At 41.6% G+C, this 16851-nt stretch overlaps 1 protein-coding gene across 4 annotated transcripts in view; it reads right to left on the bottom strand.

Moving 5' to 3' along the window:
• The window catches only part of LOC117188156 (G protein-coupled receptor kinase 1), a 316657-nt gene that overhangs the window by 298165 nt on the left and 1641 nt on the right, over positions 1-16851 (bottom strand). For all 4 annotated transcript variants that reach the window (XM_033391573.1, XM_033391572.1, XM_033391574.1 and 1 more), the window contains exons 2-5: positions 11502-11578; positions 11378-11451; positions 6596-6697; positions 6463-6537 (exon numbers count right to left, since the gene is read on the bottom strand). In XM_033391573.1, coding sequence (XP_033247464.1) covers positions 6463-6537; positions 6596-6697; positions 11378-11451; positions 11502-11578 — 328 coding nt within the window. The remainder of the gene's footprint in view (positions 1-6462; positions 6538-6595; positions 6698-11377; positions 11452-11501; positions 11579-16851) is intronic.

The raw sequence follows: 16851 nt of genomic DNA on the forward strand, positions 1-16851 counted from the left end.
ACGTTACGGGTCTCAACTTCAATCGACTTGATCGCTGGCAGCGAGTCTCCTGTGCCCAGCAGATCTTTTGGTAGCGTTGGAGTGAGGAGTACCTGACTCTGCTTCAACAACGTGCCAAATGGCGCGCACCACAGGTCGATCCAGGTCAACGATGTCGTTGTTCGGAGCAGCAGCCGTTAATAGCTCTTAAGTCACGTCTCTCTTAAGTTTTCTGTTATCGCGCTCAGCCTATGTACGCTCTCAGTGCATACACGCACACACCTATGTAAAGTTATTACTTGTCATAAGCCACTGCTTCGACCCTTCCTTCTCTCTAGTCGGTCGTTCCCATTCGAGGCAGTCGGTCTGGAGTACTCATTGTCGCCCAAAAAGCCTAACACCTACATCGAAGTCCACGGCTACAGCCTCGAACAAAAAACACACAAACAATATCAAACAATAAACGTCGAATTGTAAACTTAAAAATGGTTGTTAAAAAGAATTGCTTTTTCTTGTACATTTTGGAGTCAGATTTGCCGAAAAAGCTCGGCAGCTTCCAACACCACCTATTCTGAGGAACTGGTCAGCTACTCTGGTCATCCGTATCTCGGTGGATCTCGTTCTGAAATCGCGGTTTTTAGATTTCACCACTAGCATCACTGCCGTCGTTGCCCAGAAGATTACGGACAGTCAACATCGCGTCTCAATTAGCACTGCTAATTGGCCTATACCTTTGAATATCCAGCTTGCTGACCCTTCGTTCCATAAGCCGCAGCGGATTGATCTGCTCATCGGAGCCGGACTTTTCTTTGAGTTGCTGTGTGTGGAACAAATTCAGCTGGCGCCTGGATTACCTTTGCTGCAGAAGACACATCTCGGATGGATTCTATCTGGTGGCGGGCACTCGGCCCCCAACTCCTCGTCGTTTATCGCAACCCAATCTTCGGATGACACCAATCACAGCACTCGGCTCGATGACTTGGTTCGTCAATTTTGGGAGGTGGAGCACATCTTTGAGCCAATCGCTAGGGCAACAAAGGAGGAACTTCACTGCGAGGAACACTTCGTCAACCATCACACTCGCTTACCCTCAGGGGAATACTCTGTTCGCTTGCCTATGAAGCGAAGTTTAGAGTCCTTGGGAGATTCCTATTTGCAAGCAAAGCGGCGCTTGGAAAACTCAGAGCGCAAGTTCGTGCGTAATCCAGCTCTTCATGAAAAATATTCGGCATTCATGAAGGAGTACCTGTCCCTCGATCATATGTCTCTGGTGCCCAAGGAAGATAGGCACAAGTGCAAATATTTCTTGCCACATCATTGCGTCATCAAAGAGGACAGATTCACAACAAAGCTGAGGGTTGTATTCAACGGCTCTGCAGCTACCACATCTGGTCTTTCGTTAAATGATCTGCTTATGCTCTTGCTCTTACAGGTGCATATTGTCGAGGGACTCTCTTGACGACGACATACAGACCTTCAAATTAAACACAGTTACCTATGGAACTAAGCCTGCATCATTTTTAGCTATTCGAGCTATGCATCAGCTAGCCATGGATTAGTCGTCTTCGTACCGTTTGGGGTCGGAAACCATTCTACAGGACTTCTACGTAGACGACATGATATCTGGAGGCAATTCGGTCGAGGAAGTGCTAGATATTATGCGTCCAACCACGGATCTTCTTGCTCGAGGGAACTTTCAATCGAGGAAATGGTGTTCCAATTCCCCTGATGTGCTTCGTAAAGTCCCAGAGGCCGAAAGGGAAAGTTTTCTGAAGCTGTATGATGACAGTGATGTAACCAAAGCGCTTGGGCTCATTTGGGAGCCCCATAAGGACAACTTTTTGTTTACATTTGCTCCTCAAATCGGTGTTGGCAAGCACACTAAGCGTTCGGTGTTGTCAACCATTGCACGGTGCTATGATCCCATGGGTTTGATCGGACCTACATTGACAAGAGCAAAAATAATCATGCAGCGCATGTGGAGGGACAAGCTGCATTGGGATGAAAGTCTTCCTCAGCCTTTGGAATCGGCAGCCTTTTGAATTGCAATGCTCCTGTGATGCCAGCCTCCAGGCCTATGGGGCTTGTATCTATGCTCGTTCGTTTACCGATACTGCCGCTGAGGTTAATTTGCTTCGACTGCCCAATCATTTTTTGGTCGGATTCAACTGTGGTCCTGTCTTGGCTACGTGAGGAACCATCCAAATTAAACGTTTTTGTCTCTAACAATATTTCGGTCATAAAACAACCTACCAGGGGCATGGATTGGCGCTATGTGCCAACTGAAATGAACCCAGCTGACATTCTGTCAAAGGGAGCCGCGCCTCAAGAGCTCTTGCATTCTAATCTGTAGATAAATGGACCTGCCTTCTTGCAAGGAAAAAAAGGTTGCTGGCCTGAACGGTGCTCGCCAGAAGTCAATCTTCCAGAAACTCGACATAGGGTATTGCTTTCGTCTGAGCGTGTCGACATCTCGCTTTCGTTTAAGCACTCATTTGAAGTCAAGATGCGCATTTTTGGTTATGTTCAGAAGTTCATCAGTAGGACGAAGTCACCGGATCTCTCATCTGAGGACCTTCGCAAAGGATCGCACTTGCTATGTCGCATCGTTCAACGGGCCCACCTGTATCCTGAGTACCTTGCTCTGCGGAAAGGGAACTGCGAAGAGGCTTCCAGCAGAATCATTTTGCCCAAGGATCATCCATTGACGTTCGCCATCATTACGCACTTTCATCGAAATTATCACCATGCTGGTCCGCAGTCGCTACTTGGAGCGATTCGCTTACACTTTTGGCCCATTGGCGGCATGAAAACTGTGGCTTGCGCCTTGCGAAAATGCGTCATCTGCTGCCGGTCCAGACCTCGTCTTGTGGAACACATCATGGCTGACCTACCGAAGGATCGAGTACAGGATTCGAATGCATTCAGTGTCACTGGAATTGACTACTGCGGTCCCTTCTACTATAAGCCAGATGGGCGCAGTCGAGCACCGATGAAATCTTACATCTGCGTGTTCATCTGTTTTGCAACAAAGGCAGTCTGGTTGGAATTGGTTACGGCCCTAACCACTGCCGCTTTTTTGAGCGCCCTCAAGCGCTTCGTTGCCACGCGCGGTATTCCCCCAATGCCACCAATTTTGTGGGCGCAAGGAACGAGCTGAAGGACCTTCGGCGGCTATTTATGAGCGAGAAGCATCGTGCTGAAGTTCATAATCATTGCATCAACAACGGCTTCGACTGGAGATTCATACCGCCTCGCTCGCCGCATTTCGGCGGCTTGTGGGAGGCAGCGGTGAAAACGGCCAAGCAGCATTTCTATCGCGCCTTGGGATCGTCTCTTTTTGAATTCGACGAGCTGCGGACATTTGTCTGCCAAATCCAGGCTGTTATGAATTCTCGTCCTCTTATCTCGATTTCAGAAAACCCTGAAGATCTTGGCGTCCTTACACCCGGACATTTTTTAATTGGTCGTCCGCTGATGGAGTTCCCTGAGCCAGACGTTACGGGTCTCAACTTCAATCGACTTGATCGCTGGCAGCGAGTCTCCTGTGCCCAGCAGATCTTTTGGTAGCGTTGGAGTGAGGAGTACCTGACTCTGCTTCAACAACGTGCCAAATGGCGCGCACCACAGGTCGATCCAGGTCAACGATGTCGTTGTTCGGAGCAGCAGCCGTTAATAGCTCTTAAGTCACGTCTCTCTTAAGTTTTCTGTTATCGCGCTCAGCCTATGTACGCTCTCAGTGCATACACGCACACACCTATGTAAAGTTATTACTTGTCATAAGCCACTGCTTCGACCCTTCCTTCTCTCTAGTCGGTCGTTCCCATTCGAGGCAGTCGGTCTGCAGTACTCATTGTCGCCCAAAAAGCCTAACACCTACATCGAAGTCCACGGCTACAGCCTCGAACAAAAAACACACAAACAATATCAAACAATAAACGTCGAATTGTAAACGTAAAAATGGTTGTTAAAAAGAATTGCTTTTTCTTGTACATTTTGGAGTCAGATTTGCGAAAAAAGCTCGGCAGCTTCCAACACCACCTATTCTGAGGAAAGCTACTCTGGTCATCCGTACCCATACGGTTTACCGAGGTCGAACGGCATTTTCAGTCCCTTGTTAAATGAATGTTCTTTACTTCATGATCTTCGACTAGTAAAGCCGGTGTTTTTTTACCGGGTCCAGACGGGGTTCCAGGTTGTGTACTCAGGTACTGAGCCGAGACACTGTGTGGACCCTTGCTTAAACTATTCACCCTGTCCATTGATTCTTCCTGCTTTCCCTCGATCTGGAAGGAATCGTATAGAATTCCTCTCCATAAAAAGGTAGCAAGTCTGATGCAAAAAACTATAGAGGTATAGCAGAGTTATATCTCCAGCTCATCATGGATTTATAAGGCGGCGATCAACCACCACGAATTTGTAAGAGTTTACCTCTTTCATTATTAAAGACTTTCAAGGTAACTTACAGACTTACAGGATGTCATTTACACCGACTTTAGTAAAGCATTCGACTGTGTAAACCATTCCCATTTAGCACATAAACTTGACCTTTTAGGGTTTCCGCCCAACAGCTTGAAATGGATTTCTAGCTACCTTTGTTCCAGGTCTCAAAGAGTCCCTTCAAAAACTCCCTCTCTTTACCAGTAAAGGTTTCTTCGGGAGTACCACAGGGCAGCCATCTAGGCCCCTTACTCTTCACACTCTTTATTAATGACTTGCCTTCGGTATTAACATACTCTCGAATACTTATGTAAGCGGATGATGTTAAACTCTGTGTCCAGTATAAGGACATTTCATTTCATTCTCGCTTGCAATCCGATCTCAATAACTTACAGTCATAGTGTTGTGCAAACTTGTTACACCTTAATGCCTCGAAATGCAAAGTTATGACATTTCATCGTTCTAGCCCCTTGTTGGCTCCATATACCCTATGTGGTGGTTCTCTTGAGAGAATTACCCTGGTGGATGATCTTGGTGTTATATTAGACGTCAAGTTAAAGTTTTCCGAACACATTTCTACTATGGTAAATAAGGCCATGGGCGTGCTTGGGTTTATAAAGAGGTGGTCAAAAGAATTTGACGACTGTACCTCGCTAGTTCATCCGATCTTAAAATACGGCTCCTGTGTATGGTGCCCTTAGCACAAAGTACACCAGGACCGTGTAGAATCAGTACAGAACATCGTTTTAGTCTTTGCTCTGCGGGGCCTTAACTGGGTTGCGGGTGTGAGACTCGCATTTTACTTAAGTGGACTACTAATAGTAAACCTGCCATCCTTCGTTAACCGTAGAAAAATTGGTGTGATTTTTATGCACAACTTGATCAAGGGTGACGTAGAAAGCTCTGATCTGTTGAGCCGCATAAACTTCACGATTCCTATCAGATTCACTACCGTTGTCTATTCCACTTTGTAGATCGAATTATACCTAGCATGAACCGTTTAGGGACTTGTGCTCGGATTATAATTCCCTCTACCATATTATTTCCACTATAATTCCCTTCCTCTTATTAAATTACTAATACTCAAATACCTTGCTCGTAATTAGCAATTGTAGTGGTATTTGTATTTTGAATGCATGCTTAGTTGTAGTAATGTTTTAGTACTTAGTAGTTAGTAATGTTTAGTTCTAATTTTCCTCGCATATTATTCTAACAGCTATCAGTTCGGTTAACGCGTCGCGCGTCATGCGGCAGTGCCATTCGGTCGGTTGGGCTGGAGGCGGTCAAAGCGTTGTGCATAACTAGTTGGGACAGCAGAGTGGACACGGTAAAGGCGAATATCAGCCGAAAGAAGTTTATAAAGCTGTAATGGAGATTATCGACTCCGATCTTAAAGATACCTATGTACAACATGAAACTAGATTCATCGCTGATGAAATGATGCGATTCGGATTTCTGAATTCACTGGTTGTTTGCTAATTTAACCTAGCCTTGGTATGACATATATTTCAAGCAAGACAATTCCAAGTCAAACCATTGATATCGCTGCCGCCTCTTTATCAGTAGGAAATTGTGCTGTATTTATATCCACTTAAAGGGATAATGGCTTTGAATCTGCTCTCAAAAATGTCAAAAAGCTTGCTGAAGACTTGGAATTGGCTCATCATTTGACTGTCACAATTAAACAGAATTTTAAAAATCTACAATTTAGGCTGCGATTGCTTTATTTTGTAAGTCCCAAAAGAAAAATAAACTAAATGATTCAAATTAATATCGCCCCGTCTCATGTACGTACATATATGCATTAGGGTGTCCCTTATTTTTATACCACCAAAATTTCTGCATGCATACTATTAATCGCCAGCAAATTATTTTTAACATACTTACAACTTATCTGATTCAGCGTAGCTTAGAGTAATTTTAGTAACCAATTTTTATGTACATATATGTATAACTAACAAAAAACACGAGAAATTAACAAAAATCTTTCATTTTGCTTGCGAAAAATAAGAGCACCGTATTAGATATGTTTTTAAATCTTACTTCAAACAAATCCACCGGAACTTCATTTTTTAATAAATATTTTTGAACACTTGCTACAGCATCTTTGGAGTATTCCTAAAATAGAAAATGCATTAATTGCATTCATAAACCGTTTTTTACCAATATTACTTACATAAGTGTGTGAGAGCATTTCCTCCATTATAAAATTATCATAGATTTCCCTTGCCAGCTTTTTACGTTCTTCATAACATTCTGTTTTTTCAAAACTCTTTATCTGAAAAATAGAAATATAGAAAATGTACAGACAATTATATGTATATTGGGCGTGCAAAAAGTTTGAAACGAACTTGAGTCAGTGTGATATCATAGAAGTATGGACAAAAAAAAATAATTAACCAACTTTTTCTACATTACAGTTGCGGGGAATGCCGCGCTGTTGAGGACGACATACTATCGTTCAGAAGCCAGACGCGGAGTAGTTTCAATAAGTTGATCGTGGGCTTTAAGCAGCAATATGATAGGGTCTTGGCCATGGACACTCAGTTCAGCTGTCTACAGCTGCTGGCTAGGTCTCCGAGGCGCAAGCTGGCGACTCCGCGGCACTGTTGTAAGTGCCTCCCAGCTGCCGGCAGTTCCGACCAATCCGTTAGTGCAGCAGCTAATATCATTTGCAACTCCATGACCAGAACAGCTGCTCATTCTTCTCTCTCTTTCGCTTAATAAAGTTATGTCAAATTTCACTGTTCTTATCGCTCAATGCTCAAATTAGCAAGTCTAATGCAAAAAATTATAGAGATATATCAAGTTATCCGCTATTCCCAAAATTTTTGATACAATTTTAACTCCGCACATGCGCTATCTTAATTGGAGTTCACCTGCTAAGCTAAGGAGCTTTTTCCCTAGATGTTGAAAATTAATTAAATGAAAAGTCGAGCAGTTTTAAGCCGATGGCTACGAAGATCAGTTTAAGACTGATTAAGCGCGGTCGGGCCGAATTGCAAGCGGGTGAACTAGCAAAAGATAGTGCTATAGCAGCTCGGGGCTGGAGTTACGCCGAGCACTAGTGATAGAGAGCAAAGAACAGCTTAGATGCTGCAGCTTCAGTAACGAAACGAACATGGATAGCGAGACGAATGAACGGCCGCCTTCATTGCGGTAACAATGATTTTTTTCTTTTTTTTACGCCATAAACGAATTTATTAAGCAAGCTAAACTGTATAAATATAAACAAAATTAAGTACCCATAGGCAAAATATAATAAATAAACATCGTTCGAGTCGAAGGCCAAAGCAGACAGTGCCCGGTAAAATAGATATTAGGTTTAACATTGAATGTTAAGCGTAATCTGTTAAAATACAACATAAAATAAATAAAACTAAAAACAAAAAAATTTTTAATTAATTGGAGGACATGGTAGCGCATTCAAACGCCTTTAATTCTTTGATGAGCTGAACTAGAGACTGGGAGTGCACTCCACATTCAAGAAGGCTCACACATTCGGTCATAGTGTCTGGACATATCCCAACATTTAACAATGTAGACAATCCATCAACAATTGTTTAAAATTGTTGTTTGATCGCTGCGAATTTTGCGTGTCTAAATCCGGTTGGAATTTTAATTGTATTTAATTTTTGTGTTTGTAGGGAAAAATTCAAAATTCAAAAAGCAAACTATAAAATAGTATCGATTTACTTAAGGCATCACTGGATATAATTTATGATATTTTGCTGCTCCCCCCGTTGGAAGCCTGACTTTCAACAGCATCTTTAATGGGTAGCAGACACATCTTGTTGATGGCTCGCTTGGTGATTCTATATGCGGTCTTCAGCACAGCGACTCTGGCAACGCCCTCTCTCCCAGGTAGTAGCTCGACCACCCTCGCTAGTGGCCACTTCATGGGAGGCAGATTGTCATCCCTGGCAAGAACAAAAATCTGCGACTGCCGAAATAGGTCTCAAAGTGCGCCACTTTGAGCGCTGCTGCAATGATGTGATGTACTCATCAGAACAGTTGCTGCTTCGTGACGTCATGCTTAGCGAACAAAGCAGGACGGCCACCATTCAAGTAATGCGCTGGAAACTAGAGCTCTTGAACAATTAACTGCCGTGAATGAAATGCCAGTCTGTAGTCTCAGCCAAGTACAAATCTAGCAGCGCCTTCGTCGTCGCTAAGGAAAAAACATTTTAACCCAACCAGCTCAATCCTAGAGCCGACAAAATTTGTTGCGTTGTCTGACCAAATATATAGCGGATCTCGTATGGTGCATATGAAGCGCTTTCGACCAATAAGGAAAGCAACTGTAGATAAATCATTGATCAGCTCCAGATGAACAGCCTTGGTTGCGAAACAAATGAAGACGCAGACATACCAGTTGATTAGTAGCAAGTGAGCTAGATGAGGAGACTACTCCCCTGGCTCGCAGTGACTTCATGTCCTCCCATAGCTGAGTACGCTGCAGACTGAAATTTCAGAAACAGGAAACCACGAAGCTCTTGATGGAAATATTCTCCCAAGAGATTTAGCTGGCAGCCGAACAAAATAAACGTAATCGACGGAAATGTTCAACAAAGTGCGCTACACAATCTACATCTTCTTTAGCAGAGTTTAAAATGGGTTCCCTGCAATTTTTACCACCAAAAACCGTCAAAAACCGCCCAAAAAGTACCTCAAGTCGCTTCTCTATACCCAGCAGCTACGACCGGAGCACGAGAAACCATCAAAGAAGAATCGTTTAAACGGAAACAGCCTCCAGAAACGACCCATCCCAAGCGATTTTTATACCCGATACTCAAAATGAGTATTGGGGTATATTAGATTTGTGGTGAAAATGGTTGTGTGTAACGTCCAGAAGGAATCGTTTCCGACCCCATAAAGTATATATATTCTTGATCAGAATTAATAGCCGAGTCGATTGAGCCCTGTCTGTCTGTCCGTCTGTCCGTCCTTCCGTCCGTCCGTCTGTCTGTCCCCTTCAGCGCCTAGTGCTCAAAGACTATAAGAGCTAGAGCAACGACGTTTTATATCCGGACTTCTGTGATATGTCACTGCTAAAAGTATATTTCAAAACTTTGCCCCGCCTACTTCCGCCTCCACAAAGGGCGAAAATCTGTGGCATCCACAAATTCAAAGATACGAGAAAACTAAAGACGCAGAATCGTAGAGGATGACTATATCTTCTAGAGTGCAAAATCTGCACCAGATCGTATAATTATTATAGCCAGAATCAAGAAAGCAATTTTATTCTTTCTCGCTCTGTCTCTCTCTAACACACAGGTTTCATGGTCGGTTTTGCCAATTGCAAAATATGAGTTCAAGAACCTATATCTGATCTCAGAACCTATAAGAGCCAGAGCAACCAAATTTGTTATCCACACTCCTGTGATATCGGACCTTGACCGTTTTGTGTCAAAATTTCGCCACACCGCCTTCCGCCCCCGCAAAGGACGAAAATCTGGGGCATCAAAAAATCTCAGAGACTATTAAGGCTAGAGTAACCAAATTTGGTACCCGCACTTCTGTTAGATCTCACTATAAAACGTATATCTCAAAATTTCGCCCCACCCCCTTCCGCCCACACAAAGGACGAAAATCTGTTGCATCCACAATATTGCACATTCGAGAAAACTAAAAACGCAGAATCATAGATAATGACAATATCTATCAGATTGCTGAATCTGGATCAGATCAGATCATTTTTATAGCCAAAAGGAACAAATCAATTTGCAGTGGCTACGCAGCGCCCGACGTCACGCTCAGACTGATTTTCTGTCTCTCTCGCACGCACTCTTTGTCGTGTCGTTTAATATTAGCGGCGTCTGCCGGAGGAGAGCCATACTGACTAAGTATCGGGTATAAATGTAGAGTTGCGGTGTCCGCAGTAACTCACAACGTTCCCCCTCGTTCTGGATTAAAGACAATCAATTAAATCAAATCATCGATTGCTTAAATTCATCACAGTCGCGATATTGGCGTAATGTTGAAAAAGTACAGCAGACAGTGAGCATGCGCGTTAAAATGCTTCAGGATCAATCCGCCGAAACTTTCTCTAAACAATTGATAGATATTACCGATGGGAAAGTTACTACGCACTGGATACTGGATGCATAAAATACAGACGGACTTCTGCACAATCATCGACTCGCAAAAAACTCTCATAGATAACATATTTCCAGATGTACACACACAATATGAAAATCATAATTGGCAGGCAGAAAGACCGATTTTGGCAGCAAAAAATGTGGACGTCAATTAGTTAAATTTAAAAATACAACAGTTGTTGCCTGGGGACTCAATCTGTTTCACAAATCTATCGATTAAGTTTGCGATAGCAACAAAACTGCGAATTATGCAATTGAGTTTTCAAATGAATTGGATTTGACAGGCTGAAGGTTGGATCTCCGATCATTCTGTTTCGTAACTTGAACCCACTACAGCTGTGTAATGACACACGATTAGTCATTAAAAAACTAATGAGAAACGTTATTGAAGCCATCATTTTGAATAGAAAGTTTCAAGGCGAAAATGTGTTGCTGCCACGAATCCCTATGATTAATACAGATGTGTCAATTGAAATCAAACGCAATCAATTCCCAATTCGATTGACATTCGCTATGACGATCAATAAGTCACATGGCCATACATTGTCTGTATGTGGCTTAGATTTGGAAACACCATGCTTTTCTATATGTGACGCCATTCATCCAGTTTGTTTGTGTTGGCTAAAGGCAACTCTATTGCGCTGAGAGATTAATCTTCATTTTTAAGTAGTCTTATAATTGATAAGTAAGTCCCCGTATACTTATAGTAGATAGTTATTTTTATTGAACTGAAAAATGGTTTCCTAGAAATAATCTACATGGCAAAACAACGTTTGACGGGTCACCTAGTTATTTTATAATATTCTATAGCATGGTTCTATCTTCATGGCTATAATTATATGTACAAATTGTGATACCTGTTCATAGAACTTCAGTTGTTGTATTGGTTCATCCGAGTCGTTTTCACAAAAGTCTTTAAAGAGCAGGTAACCTACAACACAAATATTAATATCGGGCATTAAAATTATAAGAACTACTTACCTAAAACTTCATTAAAAATTTTATGAAAGTTCAGTTGGTTTTCTTTTTCCAAATATTTGTACATAACGCTTCTGACACTGAAACGAAAAAAATGTGCACATGTATTAATTTTTATAATTTGAGATCACCATTATCTTAAGTTTTAAATCTTATTTCCGTTTCTAACTATACATATGTATTTGATAGTGGACTTGATTTTGACAATATATGATTAAAATTAAAAGCATAATTTGCAAGCGGCTCACAGGGCCTTAAGCGAAATTATGAGTCGAAAGCCCTTTGACTAAATTATACGCATCTAATAGAGAATTTGCCAGAGCATTGGGAAATGCAGACTTTCGACAATATGAGAATGTAGTAAAAATGTAGTTCATTTTTATACACATACTCCATCTTTCAGGTGGAATTCTGTGAATCTAATGAAACACATTTAGTCTCTTTTATTTTTTTTTTTAATAATTTTTTTAGTAATTTTTAATATTATTCAATAAAAACAGTTATAGTGCATCGACAGTAAGAGATAAAACTCTATTTTTCAAACTATATAAATTTTGGCAAATTTTAAACTTTGACTTTGGCTTAAAAAAGCTGCAATATCTTGATATATCATCAATATAACCGACACTCCAAGAGTATAGGGTATATTCGATTTTTGGGGAAAGTGGATGTTTGTAACGCCCAGAATGAAGCGTTTCCGATCTAATAAAGTATATTTATTTTCTTATATTTATTATGATATTTCAGTTATCGAATCTTCTTTAAATTTTAGTTGATTTCTCTTAACTTCGATGTTTTTACGCCAAGTGAGACGTCTATCCAAATAGACACCAAGGTATGTTACTTCGGTGGTTTGTAGAATGTTGATATTTTTCAGAGACACTGGTGGGCAAGTTTGTCTGTTTAGGGTAAAGGTGACATGTTTACACCTTTGCTCGTAGCTAGTATCTTGGTATCTTTGCTGTTGGTATGACTCCAATATTTTATGGGTGTTCGTTGGAAGAAATATTCTGATTTTGTGAATTAAGCCATCCGGCCAAACGCGGTCGAAAGCCTGGGCGACATCTAGGAAGACAGCGAAGCTATACTCGCGTCTTTCAAATGCATTTTGTATCTCAGAGGTTATCCGGTTTACTTATTCAATGGTTCCATGTCTTACGCGATATCCAAATTGGTGCATTGAGATTGCACTGTTGATTTCTAGGTGTTGCTGGATATGATTCAGGAGAAGCTTTTGAAATATCTTTAATAGGCACGACAGGAGTCTTATAGGTCTATATGATGACTGAGACATGTTCTTTCCGGCTTTATGGATCATTGTGATGCCAAATATCCTTCATTGTAGAGGATAGTAACCAAATTTCATTAAATATTATGGTGAGTAAATATTGTAACAAATGGATATTAAGTAGGCTGGCTTTTGTTGGTATGCAGGATATATTGGAAATAGTCAGTCTTGGCTCGGACATGACGGAATTATACAAGGTGGTCTCGTCGGAAAAAGCTGTCTCTTAACGTATGATAGCAATAAGTGCGAGTGAAAGCCACATAGTATAGTGAGTGTGAGTGAGACTGTTGATGTTGATTAACCCTTAACAGTGGGGCTTAAAATTTTAACTTTTTGCCCAATTCTTCCAAACCACCTATTCTGAAGAAAGCTACTCTGGTCATCCGTACCCATACGGTTTACCGAGGTCGAACGGCATTTTCAGTCCCTTGTTAAATGGATGTTCTTTACTTCATGATCTTCGACTAGTTAAGCCGGTGTTTTCACCGGGTCCAGACGGGGTTCCAGGTTGTGTACTCAGGTGCTGCGCCGAGACACTGTGATGACCCTTGCTTGTCCATTGATTCTTCCTGCTTTCCCCCGATCTGGAAGGAATCGTATATAATTCCTCTCCATAAAAAGGTAGCAAGTCTGATGCAAAAAATTATAGAGGTATAGCAAAGTTATATCTCCAACTCATCATGGATTTATAAGGCGGCGACCAACCACCACGAATTTGTTAGAGTTTACCTCTTTCATTATTTAAGGCTTTCAAGGTAACTTACAGGTGGATGTTATTTACACCGACATTAGTAAAGCATTCTCAAAGAGTCCTCTTCAAAAACTCCCTCTCTTTCCCAGTAAAGGTTTCTTCGGGAGTACCACAAGGCAGCCATCTAGGCCCCTTACTCTTCACACTCTTTATTAATGACTTACCTTCAGTATTAACATACTCTCGAGTACTTATGTATGCGGATGATGTTAAACTCTGTGTCCAGTACAAGGACATTTCATTTCATTCTCGCTTGCAATCCGATCTCAATAACTTTCAGTCATGGTGTTGTGCAAACTTGTTACACCTTAATGCCTCGAAATGCAAAGTTATGACATTTCATCGTTCTAGCCCTTTGTTGGCTCCTTACACCCTATTTGGTGGTTCTCTTGAGAGAATTACCCTGGTGGATGATCTGGGTGTTATGTTAGACCCCAAGTTAAAGTTTTCCGAACACATTTCTACCATGGTAAATAAGGCCATGAGCGTGCTTGGGTTTATAAAGAGGTGGTCAAAGGAATTTGACGACCCCTATATAACAAAGACTCTCTATACCTCGCTTGTTCGTCCGATCTTAGAATACGGCTCCTGTGTATGGTGCCCTCAGTACAAAGTACACCAGGACCGTATAGAATCAGTACAGAAAAACTTTTTACTCTTTGCTCTGCGGGGCCTTAACTGGGATGCGGGTGTAAGACTCCCATCTTACTCTAGTAGACTACTATTAGTAAACCTCCCATCCTTAGTTAACCGTAGAAAAATGCTTGGTGTGATATTTATGCACAAATTGATCAGGGGTGACATAGACAGCCCTGATCTGTTGAGCCGCATAAACTTCACGATTCCTATTAGACTGACTAGAAATTTTATACCGTTGTTCCTTCCACTTTGTAGATCGAATTATTCCTTGCATGAACCGTTTAGGGTCTTATGCTCGGATTATAATTCCCTCTACCATATTATATCCACCACTAATTCTCTTCCTCTTATTAAATTATTAATCCTTACACACCTTTCTATTAATTAGTAACTGTAGTGGTATTTGTACTTTGATTGCATGCTTAGTTTCTTAGTAAGTTTAGTACTAATTTTCCTCGAATGTTAGTCTAATAGCTATCTTTCTTGCATGTTCGCGTTTGGTTCGGCTACGCACCGCGCGTCATGCGGCAGCGCCCCTCGGTCGGTTGGGCGGGAGGAGGGCTGCGTTTTGCCTGGGATCCGCGCGTAACAGCCTTCTGCTGGTGTCACACGGGCCACTTGACGGTGCAGTAGCTGCATCGCCTCTTGAAAGATGCAGTCATTGCATGTCAACGTCCACAAATTTAAAAATTCGACTCTGTAAGCCATTCCCTTTTAGCACATAAACTTGACCTTTTAGGGTTTCCGCCCAACCTCCTGAGATGGATTTCTAGCTATCTTTGTTCCAGGTCTCAAAAAGTCCACTTCAAAAACTCACTCTCTTTACCAGTAAAGGTTTTTTTTGGGAGTACCACAGGGCAGCCTTACTCTTCACACTCTTTATTAATGACTTGCCTTAGGTATTAATATACTCACGAGTACTTAAGTATGCGGATGATTTTAAACTCTGTGTCCAGTATAAGGACATTTAATTTCATTCTTGCTTGCAATCCGGTCTTAATAACTTTCAGTCATAGTGTTGTGCAAACTTGTTACACCTTAATGCCTCGAAATGCAAGGTTTGACATTTCATCGTTCTAGCCCCTTGTTGGCTCCATATACCCTATGTGGTGGTTCTCTTGACAGAATTACCCTGGTGGATGATCTTGGTGTTATGTTAGACCCCAGGTTAAAGTTTTCTGAACACATTTCTACCATGGTAAATAAGGCCATGGGCGTTCTTGTGTTTATAAAGAGGTGGTCAAAGGAATTTGACGACCCCCATATAACAAAGACTCTCTATACCTCGCTTGTTCGTCCGATGTTAGAATACGGCTCCTGTGTATGGTGCCCTCAGTACAAAGTCCTGGTGTACTGTATAGAATCAGTACAGAAAAACTTTTTACTCTTAGCTCTGCGGGGCCTTATCTGGGATGCAGGTGGGAGCCTCCCATCTTATTCTAGTAGTCTGCTATTAGTAAACCTCCCATCCTTAGTTAGCCGTAGAAAAATGCTTGTTGTGATTTTTATGCACAACTTGATCGGGGGTAACATAGACAGCCCTGATCTGTTGAGCCGCATAAACTTCCTATTAGACTTACTAGAAACTTTATACCGTTCTTTAGGGTCTTATGCTCGGATTATAATTCCCTCTACCATATTATATCCACCACTAATTCTCTTCCTCTTATTAAATCACTAATCCTTACACACCTTTCTAGTAATTAGTAATTGTAATGGTATTTGTATTTTCAATGCATGCTTAGTTCTCCTAGCAATGTTTAGTTCTAATTTTCATGCCTGGGATCCACGCGTAGCAGCCTTCTGCTGGTGTCACACGGGTCTAATGCACGTTTTTGCACCATTGTGCATTCGTTCCAGATGATGGTCTTCGATGCTGTCAAAACGTTGGCCATTGCGGAGTTATTTGCAATATTAAATATTGGTTCTTCAATATTTGAAGAGGGAACGCGGTCGAAGGGGATAAAAAGTATCTTATAGCATATAGTCTCCTGAATCTGATCTACCATCCCACCAATTTTCAGCCTAATCGGTTCAGCCGTTCTTGAGTTATAAATGGTGCAACTAATACGAATTTCTTTTATATATATAGAAGAGAAGTTGTAATTTTATAACCTTCGCCAACATGAAATAAAATACATTTTCATGTTCACAGCTGTCATTGATAGTGCAGATGAGCTGACTTCTATCGAGAAGTTACCGCATTTTCGGTCATGTTTGAGCGGAGTGGCGTTAGACACCATCCGTTCGTTGGAGATGAGCAAGGCTAACTACAATACAGCATTAGATACTCTCAGAAAACTGATTTGATAATAAACGTCTCATTCTAAAAGAAAATTTTAGCAGTAGCGTGCGGATTCATCGGTTGGCAAGCTGCGTGCGTTTACGGACACCGTCACTGCACATCTTCGCGCGCTGGTAGTGTTGAAAGATTGAGCAGATTGCGTAATACTCCACACAATCTAGCAGAATTTGGACTGTGCGAATAATTCTAAATGAGTGGAAGGCTCGTCGAGTCAGGATCTTGCATCCAGGGAGAAATGGTCTGCCTTACTGAAAAAAAGATGTCGTACTCCTGAAGCCATTTTGGTTGGTACCATTTCAGGTTGGTAAGCTAGAAAGGACCGTGAATACATACCCCACGAATTCTTTTTCATCGGCTTTTCATCGATCAG

This window comes from Drosophila miranda, chromosome 3 (genome assembly GCF_003369915.1).
Source record: "Drosophila miranda strain MSH22 chromosome 3, D.miranda_PacBio2.1, whole genome shotgun sequence".
Taxonomy (NCBI): Eukaryota; Metazoa; Arthropoda; class Insecta; order Diptera; family Drosophilidae; genus Drosophila; species Drosophila miranda.